A 13843-nucleotide genomic window follows, 5' to 3' on the forward strand; every position below is an offset into this window, starting at 1 on the left:
CTTTGCAACCTTTTGCGTAATCACGCCTGTTGTTTGGTCTTTTTGGTGACTAGTTGCACCCATAATCATCACAAGTCTCATTTTGTTAGTGCTACTAGTGTAAATTGTAGCGTCAAATCAAAGCCTTGAGAACATACCCCGATCATGCACAATTTGATGGGAGCGACATATAAATATAATATAACAATAGTCACACAAGTCCATTTTACAAGCAAAACCCCTTTTCCACTATGCTTATCTATCACAATGTTGTTTTCTTCCCAACTATAACCTTAGTGCACCTCTGCACCCAGGTGAAAAAAAAAAAGGTTTACTGTTACCGAATTCAAGAAATTGGCAGTCACTTCGGCCCAGCTTTCCCGTACGAATCACGCAGGGTAACTGTCCTGTTGAAAACAAGGTTCTCAGTTGTCGAGTCTGTGTCCACAGCGAAGTAGCCTGGAACCACATACCAGAATAGGTTGGTCAGTTGGATCACCATGTAGGTAGTAGGGTAACAAAAACTGCATATAGAGGTTGATGAGCTTTACCTAGCCGCTCAAACTGGAACTTGTCACCAAGAACCGCAGTCGCAAGCGATGGCACGGCATAGGCATCCTTGATCACCTCTTTTGAGTTCGGGTTAAGATCACCCAACCAATCCTCCAGTTCAGCAGGATTCTGCATGGGGCACAGGAAAGACAATTCACAGAATAGATGTCGATAAGGTGAGCTTTAAGTGCAACACATATTTGTTATAACAGCTGGTGGAAAAGAATCGCAAGCAATACCTCAGAGAGGAACAATTTCTCAAATAATCTTACTTCCACCTTAAGTGGCTCAACTCCAGGTGCTGCCTGAGCAACCCAATGCAGAACACCCTATACAAATTGCAAGCGAATTCAGGCATCCAGGTTTCCATTTTGTTATAAGAAAATGTCCAAATAGCAGAATCACACTCTTGTCACAGTAGCAAAGATTGCGATGAAGTGTTACCTTAGGTTTAGTAGTCTTTGAAGGGTCATATTCAGCTCGAATTTCAATGATCTCATCTGGATTATCACCATAAACAACCTTGGTACATTTAATAGGAAATGCATATCTGTAATTGATTAGACAAGTATCAGGTTACTGTAAATATGGAGTAGAGAAATTTTCTCAAAAAAAAAATGATGTCAGGAACTTTCTCAATGAAAAGCATCATTTTTCTGATTCATTTACCTTAACAAGGCAGATTTACCAGGAGCTAGCCCATAGTAATCTTTCGAGTCCTTTAGGCGAAAATCAGTTTTTTCAATGTAGACAATTTTTGAGAAAGGAACCTGTAGAATGTAACATTGTAAAGGCAAAATTATGTTCAAAGAGAAAACGAGCCTACAACTATTTTGCAAGCAAGTTGATCCATAGCAACATTATTTATTTTTCATATGTCATATACTGAGCATGATAGGCACCTTGTAGTAGGATGAAGCGTCATTTGCAGGTGCATCAGGCCACATTTTTCCATCAAGGTCTATGACTTTGTCGTCCTCCAAATTAGTTATTACAACCTAAATTTAACGAAGGATCCATGAGTGTGTTAAGAACTTTGCTAAGTTGATGTGGTTTGAAGCAGGGATTTAAGACCAAACCTTTAGAGGATTCAAAACAACCATGGCACGGGGAGCTGTTTTGTTAAGCTCTTCTCTGATATGATATTCAAGACGGTCGACCCGAATTAAGCTATTGTCACTGCATGTAAAGAAATAGCAAGTCAAATAGTAGCAGAATAACGATGTCCATAAAAATGATGTGATTTTGCATAGACCAAAGCATACTTTATCAAAAATCATCCATCAAGACCTTAACAAAAATTCAAACATCCCTACCTTCTTGTTATTCCAATTCCACGAATAAAAGAATTAATTGCAGTCGATGACACTCCACGTCGCCGCAATCCTGCTAGTGTCAACAAACGAGGGTCATCCCACCCATCTACCCACTTCTCCGTCACAAGTCGATTCAACTGCAACAGAACAAAAACAAAGTGTTCATAAACCATAGATCAAGCAAAGTAACACTGATCTTGACAAAAGATGCAGTAACTACCTTTCTCTTAGACATCACAGTATTTGATATGTTTAGCCTAGAATACTCCCAAACATATGGCTGGTACAGGCCCAAGGCAACAAGTAGCCAGTAGTATGATGGGCGACGTATGTCAAACTCGAGCGTGCACAACTGATAAATAACCACACTTAGTCCACATCATGCCATAATTTAACTAAAACTAATTGAGGAGAGGCAAATTACCGAATGTGTAATGTTCTCGAGAGAATCCACCATGCAGTGAGCATAATCGTAGCTCGGATAGATGCACCACTTATCACCAGCATGTGGATGAGGAGTGAACTGTATGGTCATAAAAGTGTGAGTTGTGTATTTATCAGGAAATAGGCAGGCAAAATACAATTGAGTTGCATTGCTTACTTTTATTCTATATGCTATTAAATCAGACATATTTTTGTTATCATTCTGCATATCTTGTTTCATTCGGAGTGTTGCTGCACCTTCAGCAATCAACCCACGTCTCATGTCTTCAAATAATTTCAGTGATTCGTCAATGGGTCTATCCCTCCATGGACTATTCATTTTCTTTTCCCTGTATTCCTTGATTTCTTCTGCGGTCTGGCAAATATATACCAGTCAGCATGTGTGGATCTTATTTATGAAGCACATGATGTAATTGTACAGCTCCACACGACTTCAACTACTATTGGATCGGAATAATAAAAAAGAGAACAGGAGGAAACCTGGTGATCCACATAGGCTAATCCTTTCCGTATTAGCTCAACTGCATGCTCGTATAAAGCTTGGAAATAATCACTTGCATATGTAACTTTGTAGGGCTCCCATCCCATCCAGTGTACGATTTCCTGAATATGGTCAATATACTCTTTCTTTTCAGCTTCTGGATTTGTGTCATCAAACCTGTTTACACACACATACACCCACATTTTCAGTACACATGGTCATGAAAGCAAATGAACTGAAGCAGCTAAAGATTTTAAAGTTCTGTGAACAAATTACAGATCAAGCAAAAAATTAATTTGAATTCTGGATTAGTAGAGGAAATGCAGAGCAGAATTATATAGATCCAGCATAATCTAATACATGCAGTATAAATTTAAAGATCTGCAGTATTTAGTACATGGTCTATACAGAATGAGTATACGAAATAAAATTTACAAAAAGGAACAGAACTTTTCTAATACAAAGCACAATTGACACAAAATGCCCTTAAAGCAGCATCGATAATAGCAGGGCAAAAATATTAGAGACTTGTGAAAATCTTACTACCTAAGGTAACAATGACCATTTCTCTCTTTCGCCAGCCCAAAATCAATAAACATAGCCTGCAAAAATGAAGCATATAAGCATAATTTTTTTTAAAAAAGGAAGTGTTATGCCAGAAAAAAACATTCACAAAAGTGAATATCGAAACCTTGGCATGACCAATATGAAGATATCCATTAGGTTCTGGTGGGAAACGGGTCATCACTTTTCCACCAGTTGCCTTAAGATGCTTCTCTAAAATATCCTTAGTGTTATGTGCTCTCCATATGTTCCCGTCACTATAGAATATTTCCGTATGAACCTATATCATAAAAAGGATTCAAAATCATCTAAGTTAATTTCTTGTAATTGCAAAAAAAAAGAACATAATTTTTATCAAGGTGCTTACAAAAACAACAAGCATAACTACTGAGCGTCAAATTAACAGTAGAGAATATGATCGCGACATTAATAGACATTTACACAGTTATGGTACCTTAAAATTTTCCTCTGGCTGAGGAAATATAGAGTATGGATTCAATTCCTCCTCAGATGGCGGTAGAGCCGTGACTACTGCAGCCTTTTGGTCCTGCACTTCATAGAAATAATAGCTAAAAGAAATGACTACATCATCCTATTTTGAACATGACAAGCAACTACAGTTCACCAACCTCAACTTTTGCTGGCTTCTCCTTCTTCTTTTTCACTGGTTTTACATTGTCAGCATCAGTCTTTGGACCTAGTATCTCTGCAAGCTTCTTGTCAATTTCATCCTGCGTGAGAATAATGTGAGGATCAAAATTAGGGGTGATACATCAATAGCATCTAAACCGATTCATTTCTAGGACCATTTTCACACCTTAGTTGCCTTGGCATCACCCCAAGGATGCCTCTTCCTAACCTGTCCACATAGGTTACCAACTGATAAAAGGAAAAGCAGGAAGGGTCAGTTACATCATATCATAAAAGCAGAATGATCAAGTCATAAAAATGTGAGGCAGAAGCCAAACCATTAATATGATATCGCTGCTCCAATATAGCCTCCATGTTATGTTTTAATACCTCATTGACTGTTGATTTAATCTCTTCAATTGAAACAACCACACCTGCAGGTACAACATTGAAGTCCAGTTGGATTGAGATGTGGAACTGAGAATAATATAATGCATTGAGTATATGCACTACGGCCTAAGCCAGCGTTCTCTTAGCATCCAAACAACCAGAGTTTCCAAGCACCATACCAGAAAATTCAGGGTGCTGTATGTGACTATGTTAAAAGCTTCATAAACCAGAGAAGTATGTTAGTATGCTTGATCAGAAAGCATACCTACACCACAGGCTTCTTCAAACTTCCCAGTATCTAAAGAGTCAGGGCCAGTATTGGTAAGGAATGACAGAGCAGCATCTAGTTGTGCAGGATTCTTTATCTGAAAAGTGGCATAGCAAAGAATACTTTTGTACTGCGCACTCTCAACAAGAATAACACAATAATGAACAGATTAAATTGGATATAATGAAAAAGGCAGTGAGCATACCTTCATTGACACAACATAGTCAATGAGTACAGGACGATGGACAAGCGCATTGGTTGGGTATTTAGTGGCAACCTGTTCCATCCACAAGCCAGACCAGCCTTATAAGACAGGCATATAAAACAGAACACAGTCCACTGAATTTTCGTGGAGAAATTACTAATTCATGTAAGTGCTTACCGTATAGAGGAGATTCCCAACCGACTTATCACATCTACTTATACCAGCCTGTTCATAAGCAAGTCATTAGTTTAAAGTTGAACACAGCATGCTTGAAGTGTTAAATGGCAGCATTTGGGCACTATAAGCCAATGAAAGTTGTTCCATGATGCCTATATTACAGAAACAAAATAGTACAATAACATCGAGGTTTGAATATCTTGATGAGAAGGGTAAATAGACACAATTCTAACTATTAACACAGGAAGTCGTGCTTACAAAATTTCTATAGCCATTAGGACACGGCTTCATACTTAAAATTCAATTTCATGCAAAACATCACATGATATAATACTCAACTAGTGCAACATCATCCACGGAATATTTCCAGGTGAAAAAAAGGAACTAAAAATTCAAGCGCTAGGTGCACCAATGCAGGGCGAATTTTCAGCGACATAGGTGGTCATAGAAATCATGCCCACAGTTGAGGCGCTTCAGCTCTTTGGTGTAATTAGAGATAGCTAAATTGTGCAAGTGCAAACAAAATCGGGTTCTAGAAAGTAGATTGCTAGATTTGAGCACCTCCAGAACAAAATTGACCTCAAAATGTCCCGGACCTCCTGGTTGAAATGGAACGACCAAATCGAAAAAATGACCGAAAATCGAGTGGAAATTTGTGGGCGTTTGAGATAATTTTGGCCGAGATCGCGCATCTCTTCAGCATGATCCCTACCACCAAGCCACTAAATCCCACTCGCACACGCAGCACACATTAGGAACCACCTAAACAGCGAACATCGTAGCAACCGCGGAGAGATACCACTCATCGGATCAGGTCAAACCAGAAGCACAAGCGATGACAGCAAAAGCGTCAGTTCACCTCGGCTATGACGGCGGCGAGGTTGGCCGTGACCTTGCTGTTGACCAGCGCGTTCTCCGCCGTGCGCTGGTCGAGCCCGAGCGCCAGCAGCGCCTCCAGCGGCAGCGCCGCCGACTTGTCCCCTTCGCCACCCCCGGTGCCCATCTCCTCCTCCGCTCCGGCGAGCGCGACGACGACGACGAGACGGGATGCCTCGAGATGCGAGCTAGGGTTTAGGCGAGAGGCGGAGGGAGAGAGGCGAAGCGGTCCTGCGCGTGGGATTTTTTGCCGGATTGCACATTTCGGGCCGCGGATATAAAAACCGGTGGGGCGGATGGGCCCGACGTGTCATGGTGGCTAACGGATTCGTTGTTCTGGTTTTGTGTGACTCATCACTCTCCATCTTGCAAACGTTGCTTTGCGTAAAGAGAAAAAAAAAAAGTACATCCAGAGTTCCAGATTCGTATATATATTGTGTTGGATTGGCGTCATTGATTTTTGGTTTGTCTTTTATGCTAATATATAAATTTATGTATCATGTTTACAATATAATTTAATTATAAAACATATATTTTTTAATAAGACAAATTGTCAACATAGCTCCGATATAACTCCGATAGTTAACAAAGTTAAATATAAGGATCAGATTATATATTCTGGAGCAAGACTACTCATTTTTTATAATATAAGACATCATAGTTGTATTTAGATTTATCTGTATATCTATGTATATTATTTATATATGTCTAAGTTTATTAATATTTATAGTAGTAAAAACTCTTACATTATAACATAGATGTATTTTTTTGTTTTTAATAGTTATGTAATGATACAAATGGAATTATTAATATAATGTTAAAATCTATTTAAAATATGAGATGGTGACCATGAAATTTTTCTGAAAAAAAATACATTTTAATAGTTTAGGAAATATGTGCCCAAAATTAATTAAAAAAGCCGGAAAAAAATCAGGGGAGAACATAGCCGTGGTAGCAATTACGTGGACATGTGGCACTTGCTTAGATGCTGTTATCGTAGCTTAAAACCTGTTGTTCGCATCGTTACAGCATCTTGGAATTTCTTTTTTAAAAAAAGCAACACTAGCATGGCGGAATATCCTAATTTTACATGGACAGCTGTTTCCAAATTTCACAGGTGACTTGTGATCAGATTTTCCTTTATCAAATTTACTCGTGAGGAACAAAACCGTATATAAGTTATCAAGAAATTTAAATTATTTATCAAATTTGTCTCTAATCGATGTGCCACTAGTTTGTCTCGTCTTTTCGTGCCTTGACTTTCAAGGTATTGGTGTTTGACCTTTGATTCTGGAATTAGATACTAATCAAGTCCATTCCAGTGGACTGAATCAAGGACTTGGCCGCTACGGAACCCGTGGTCACTGGATGGGCTCATGGAATCTAAAGTATCTTTTTTTTTTTTGCGAGAAGTAAAGAATCTTTATTTTTTTTGGTCTCGAGAGCATATGATAGCTACAGCATGTACAGGTGACGTGGCTGTCTGCGATGCATCTGTATCTTATCGTCTCCATGACACAAACACAACACTTTATACAATCACTTGTGTCCATAATAGTTCGTTTTACTGATTGATATCTTTCGTGAAAAAGAACATGGTATAATCTATAGCTATAAGCCAGCTTAGGGGGTGTTTGTTTCCCCTCAACTTTTTAAGTGCATGTCACATTGAATGTTTAGACACTAATTAAAAGTATTAAATATAGACTATTAATAAAATTCACCTTATACTTTGGACTATTTCGTGAGATGGATCTATTGAGCCTAATTAGTCCATAATTAGCGAATGTTATGTTACAGTAAACATTTATTAATCGTGTATTAATTAGGCTTAAAAAATTATCTAATGAAATAGCCTTTATTATACAATTAGTTTTGTTATCGGTCTATATTTAGTGTTGTTAATTAACGTCTAAACATCTTATGTGATAAGAGAAAAAAAATATCTGATCGAAACATCGACTTATGTTACGTCTTTATTTACTGCTTGCATGCCTTGTCATCCCAGTTCCAGTTTGCAATGCCATGTACTCTTGTTGTCCTCCCAGTTGCAGCTTTGGTCTGGCATGTCTGGATGTGACCTTGGTTGACTCGTCGAGTGCTCTTTTCCTAAAAGGAAAAAGACATAAATATCTCCTTATTTCGTTCCGGTTGGGCCAAGGCCCAATAGTGAACCTGACGGTGGACGTTCTCTCTTCCATCCGGCCCAACTAAACCCAAAACTTCATGGATCCCAAAATGAAGCCATCCGTACATATTGTTGGGGGAGTAAACTAGGAAAATTACGCTACTGTACTGTTACTAACGCTGTAACTTAATTTAATAATATAAATAAGATAGTATACATTATTTTGATGCAGTATTATATAAATCAAACATTTGAAATTGTTTGTCTATCAAAAATATGTTAATATGATTATTTAAACAAGCTCTGACAAAATAATAGCAAACCACTATTTAACACTAACTATTAAGCTTTGTACAATTAATTATAGGTTGGGTCACAATTAATTATCATAAAGTTTAAACTCTATAAAGCTAAATCTAATAAAAATCATTTCATACAACAAATAAGTATCATATACAACTTTCCGTCTTTGTATAATAAATAAAATTTTGTTGATGTTTGTATATATCAAAGAAAGAAAATGACTGTGCAACTCTTAAATAACACATAATTCATAGTCTAAAGTTATTATGATTTTAAAAGAAAATTCCACTGACTCTTCTTATATTACATAAAAAAGATATTTAAATCGAATATTAAGTAATCATGTAATACCTAGCAAATATTTATCACGCAAGTTCTTTGTAGTTTAAAAAATATGATAATTTTTAACAAAGTGAAATTGCTAATGTTATTTTTCATTAATTGTGTTTACAATTTGTCATTATCAAAAGGTGCACTTATCTTTCAATGATTTAAAAAATGTTCTGCACTGATGCATCATTTGATATATCAATAAATTTACTTATTTCATCTAAAAACATGTGCTAACAAAATATTTTTAGAATACCATATACTTATTCCTATTAACTAGATATCTATCTAGCATTATTGTTAGTGATTTGATAATTCGGGCGCCAACAATAGTGGTATAGAGCTTGATTGGTCTTATGATTAACACAACTGTAGCAATATGTTGAACACGAACTTTATTATTTTGATATCATTGACGGTGTTATAATGGTGTAATTAGAAATTTGTGATTCAATTTTGATTCTAAAGGTATACATTGTGCATTTATAGAAACTTTATGATTAAAAATTATATATTTATCTTTATATAAAACCCAATATATAGAAATTGTTTCTCTTGTTTCTAATTGGAAAGATGATTTCTAATATATGGAAACTCTATTATTAGTAAGACAATTTTTAATTTATGAAGTCTCTTGTATATGGAAAATCTATATAGGGTGTCACGCCCTGAGTTTTACCCAAGCCAAGAATTAATTAAATAATATATTAAAAATAATTTGTTAATTAAAGTTCAGGAGAAAAACAGTGTATAAATTTAATTAAACTAATTGGAAGCTTTTCGGAATGTTCTAAAATGTCCCGAAAGCATTTTAAATGATTAACAGGATTTAAATTTAAATTTCAGAGAATAAAATTTGCTCTAATAAACTTAATAAAAATCAGCAAAATTGGAGGCAATTTCCTTTTTTTTCCCTCCTTCCTTTTTCTTTTCCTTTTTCCCTTCTTTCTTTCTCCCTTTTTCCCTTTTCTTTTTCTCTTTTCTTTTTTTTCCGTCGCACCTCCTCCCTCCCCCTGGTGCGATCTCTCCACCCCAACTCCCTCCCTGCCACGTGCGATCCTCCCCCTACCCCTAGGATCGCACATCTCTCCCTCTCCCCCTTGTGCGCCACCTCCAGCCCACCCTCACGGCCGTGAGCAGCCCCAACCTCCCCCTCACAGTAAAACCAATTTCCAAGCAATTAGGACTCTATTCCTTATCACTAGATTTATCTCTAGCTCTCTCCTATAAATACCCCCTACACCCTTTCCTATTTTCCCCGTCTCCCTCTCCTGTACTCCTCGAGCCACCTCCTGCCGCCCCTCTCCTAGCAGCAAGCCGCTAGCAGCCTTGCTGCATCCCTGTTCGCAGCAATCATTCGTCGGTTTTCTCTACCGAATCTCAGGTTCGCATATATTTTATTCATGCGAATCAATCTAAATTCATCTACCGTTTAATTGTTTAGGTTTTCTAGCCGAACAGCGAGGAACAGCAGCAATCCGTCGCTGATCTCTCCACCAAATCTCAGGTTCGCACATGTTTTACTCATGCGAATCAATCTATCTTTGATCTACCGTGTAATTGCTCAGATTTTCCAATCTAATTAGCTAGCGTGAGATTGATCTACAGTGCGGACTTTAATTTCGTACACGTAGATTGGTTTTACGTTAAAGTCGTTTAGTTTCAGTTAGCGAGTCGTTAAACCTCAATTTAATGGGTCGTTCAATCCTGTCGTTGTTCCGCTAACAGTTCACGGGTTCGTGTTTCGGATCTGATTCGTTGTACGAATCTTTGATTCGTGCACGTTTTGGTTCTATTTTGCGAATACACGTACTGTTCGCAAATTTCCCGAGCCGCGGCCCAACACGCGTTCGAACTTCCCATCACCTCCCTCGGCACACTCCTCCTTTTCCCTCTCCTCCAGGCTAGCAGGCTGCCGACCCAGCCGTCCAGCCCGCTCCCTCCGCTCGGCCTGCTCTCCTCCCCTCCCTTCCCACACTGGGCCGGCCAAAGGCCATGACCTAGACGCCACCTCGCTCGCGCCAAGTCTGGGCCGCATCCCTCTCCTCCTCCGGGCCACTGACAGGTGGTCCCCACCTATCAGCCCCATCCTCTTCCTCCGACCGCCCTCCGTTGCTGCCACCGCACGGCGTTCCCGGCCGAGCCATGCTAGAGCCACACGCGCATCCCGCCACTATGCCGCGTTGCGCCAGCGCGTCGTCGCTACGCTGACACGTGCCGGCGATTCGCTGCCGCGCCCGTGCGCCACACCCTGCCACCCGTGCTCGCGCCGCCGGTCGTGCCGCGTCGCGTCTGCGCCCTGTCATTGCCACCGAAATGCGCTCCCGCCTCGCGTGCACCGAGCCACCTCGCCACCGCGCCGGCACCCTTGTGTTGCTGCTCTGCCTCGCCGTGCATCGTGCCGTCGAGCCATCGGCCGTCCCCGTCCTCCGCTCACCGGGCTAGCGCCGCCGTGTCCTCGCCTCGCGGCCGCGCGCAGCCACTGTGCCGCTTTTCCTGGCCGCGTCCCGCGCCGCCGCCAACCACCTCCCGCTTTCGCCGTGCCGCGTCCACCCCGGCCGCGCTAACCGCCCCTCCGCCCTATGCGTCGGCCGCCACCTATAGATCCCCTCCTCCCGGCCGCCGCGGCTTAGTTGCGCCGCTCGGCCACCGTCGATGCGTCATTCCGCCGTCGTCATGCCGGTGAGCCGCCTTTTCCCCTCCCTCCATCCTCATCTGCCTCCCACTCGCACACGTCGCATCATCGGGGCGACGACGCCGTGCTCGCGCCACCCTTTGGCGTCGCCGCCTTCTCCCCTCTCCTTCCTCCCGGCGCACTCGCGTCTCCTTTCCCCGGCGCCGCTTTGGCCGCCGCTGCTTTTCTCCTCGGCCGCCGCCTAGCCGCTTCGCGCCACCACCGTCTCCTCCTCGCGCCGCCCTTTCCCCGGCCGCCGCGTCATCCCTCCCGACCATCGCCGCCGTGCGCCGCGTTCGGTCTCCGTCGCCCCGGTCGTCGTCGTTCCCATCGCCGGCCTTCGCCGTGCGCCGCTCCCCTTCATTGCCGCCGATCGATTCACCGCCGCTCTTCCCCCTCCGCCTGCGAGCCGCTGTCATGGCCGCTGCATCCTGTCTCCTCCGCCGCCGCCACTTAGCCGCTCCGCTTGCCTCTGCCATCGCCGGTCACCGGCCGTCGCTGGGCGTCCGCCTCCGCTGGTCGCCGAACCCCGCCGCCGCCGCTGGTCGCCGACCGCCACCGCCCGGCCGCCCGCTCCCTGCCTCTGTTCGGCCGGAGTCCGCTTTCCCCTCTCCCCTGTTTTGTGTCACTTACCGGTGGGGTCCATCCGGCGGCCACCACCTCTCACCAAGCTGTGGGCCCCACTTGCCAGCGCCTCTCTCCTTTCTTCTGTGGGCCCCGTCTGTCATACCGTCCATCTTCCTCTCTCTCACCGAACCAGGGGGCCCACCTGTCAGCTTCCCCTCCATTTTGTCCTTCTCTCTCCCCATGGGCCCCACGTGTCAGCCGTTGTTCCCTCTCTCTCGGCTATGCCTCTGCCGAGTGGGTCCCAGCTGTCAGCACACCTTCTCTCTCCCTGCTGACGTCATTGCCTCCGATTAATTGTGCAATAATTCATTAAGGTTTTTCTATTTAGTTTAAAAACACAGATAATCTTCTAAAATTCATAAGTAATTCATCTAGTCTCCGTTTAGGTCCATTCAAGTTTCATTAAATCCAGAAAAATGTCAAGAATCCATTAAAAATAGTTTCTTTCTCTGTTTCAGTAGTTTTATAGTCTGTTTTGCCTTGTTTATCGTAGGTTTTGACCTCGTCGCAGCGCCGTTCGTTCTCGAAGTCATCGCCGAAGTTCCTCGTGGGTCTAAGCAAGGTAAGTGGTACCCTTCTTTGAACATATTGATCTCATGTTTATAAAATATCTGCTTTAGATTCAAACATGCATTGTTTTATGCAAATCTATTTATTGCCTTTATCTATTGGGCATTTACCTTTATATCCATTGTTCCCCATTTATTATTATTGTCATCTCAGGGTTAATTTGACTAGAAATAGGCTTAGTCAATGCTTAGCCATGCTAGTTCAACAAGCTCACCAATTCTTATTTAATTATTTGTTAGATTTGATAAACCTTTAATGGTTATGATCATGATGAATGTTCCCGATGTGGATTAATATAACTAAAATACTGCTTATGGTGAGCTCTGGGTGCATGGTTTTGAGAGTCGTGCCCATAGCAATTAAGGACCGGTTCTCAGAAAACCCTGGAAGTCTTACACGTACTAACCACAAGCCAGAATGGGCAACGGTGAGACTTGTAGTCTAGCTTGTCCCTATTCGACGTACCCAGGCAAGGGTGGACGTGATGGAGTATGGATGGGAATCGTGGTGTAACGATGGTCCTATGCTGCTTTCGGATTCACCTAGGCACAAGAGGGGACTGCCCGACTTGGTGTAAAGGAGGGGGCGAAACTTGAAGTGTGGTGCGATTGTCTAGGAAGGGTTAGGTGAAAGGTCTTATCATGGTTTCCGTACTGAGGTATCGTGGTGATACATTGGGGCATGGTAACATGCTTGAGAGCCGTGTCTTGTGGGTAAAATTGTACACCTCTGTAGAGTAAAACTATTTGAATAGCCGTGCTCGTGGTTATTGGGTGAACTGACAGATTCACTGGGATTAGTCGAACTATTAATAATTTGATTAATCTTGGAATTGGTTGGACCCTGCACAATGTGGTGTAACATTGGCAGTGGTTCGGGTCTGTTGCAACGTGGTGTAACGTTGGACAGAGGATGTTTATTTTTTAAATGTTACTTTATTTTTTATTCAGTCTATTTTATTTACCTGTTTTGCTAAATTACTGCTGCTTTTGTGCAATTTAACCTTAGCCAATCCTTGATACCCTATTGCATTCATTATTCTTCCTCTCCTGGGTGTTACTTATTGAGTACGGTGGTTTGTACTCAGCCTTGCTTAATTTTTCCCTCACCAGAGCAAGTGCCAGAGCCTGAGTTAGAAGGTTGTTCCAAAGGTTGAAGTGAGGTTCAGTCCGCCGTCGAGAATGTCTATGGTGTGAGCTGTCATCGCCAGCTGAAGCTAAAGATTAGATGGTTTAGTTTGTTTTCCTTTTTCGCTGCATTTCGATAGATAATTATTTTTATTTGTTTTTAAGTCGTGGAACTGTGTATTAATTTGTCATAGTGTGTACT

General features: G+C 41.9%; 1 protein-coding gene across 1 annotated transcript; it reads right to left on the reverse strand.

Annotated features, from left to right (window-relative positions):
• Positions 1-119: 119 nt before the first annotated feature.
• LOC102720368 (glutamine--tRNA ligase-like) lies at positions 120-6128 on the reverse strand. The gene is made up of 22 exons (XM_006643787.3): positions 5866-6128; positions 5007-5054; positions 4830-4901; positions 4622-4721; positions 4305-4400; positions 4154-4215; positions 3966-4067; positions 3791-3883; positions 3464-3616; positions 3319-3374; positions 2772-2949; positions 2449-2646; positions 2272-2370; positions 2068-2199; positions 1848-1984; positions 1611-1710; positions 1434-1529; positions 1201-1301; positions 976-1081; positions 771-860; positions 531-660; positions 120-438 (listed from the first exon to the last, which is right to left on the reverse strand). Exons 1-22 carry the CDS (start codon positions 6007-6009, stop codon positions 341-343), a joined length of 2391 nt encoding a protein of 796 aa, XP_006643850.1. The 5' UTR covers positions 6010-6128; the 3' UTR covers positions 120-340.
• Between the last annotated feature and the right edge of the window lie 7715 nt (positions 6129-13843).

This window comes from Oryza brachyantha, chromosome 1 (assembly GCF_000231095.2).
Source record: "Oryza brachyantha chromosome 1, ObraRS2, whole genome shotgun sequence".
NCBI lineage: Eukaryota > Viridiplantae > Streptophyta > Magnoliopsida > Poales > Poaceae > Oryza > Oryza brachyantha.

What these genes read in the sequence shown, in the direction of transcription:
- LOC102720368 (XM_006643787.3), bottom strand. Translation starts at nt 6,009, where the DNA reads ATGGGCACCGGGGGTGGCGAAGGGGACAAGTCGGCGGCGCTGCCGCTG. An exon ending in TAGCCTATGTGGATCACCAG is followed by an intron (nt 2,647 to 2,771) that starts GTTTCCTCCTGT and finishes TATATTTGCCAG; the next exon opens with ACCGCAGAAGAAATCAAGGA. An exon ending in CAAAGACTACTAAACCTAAG is followed by an intron (nt 861 to 975) that starts GTAACACTTCAT and finishes CAATTTGTATAG; the next exon opens with GGTGTTCTGCATTGGGTTGC.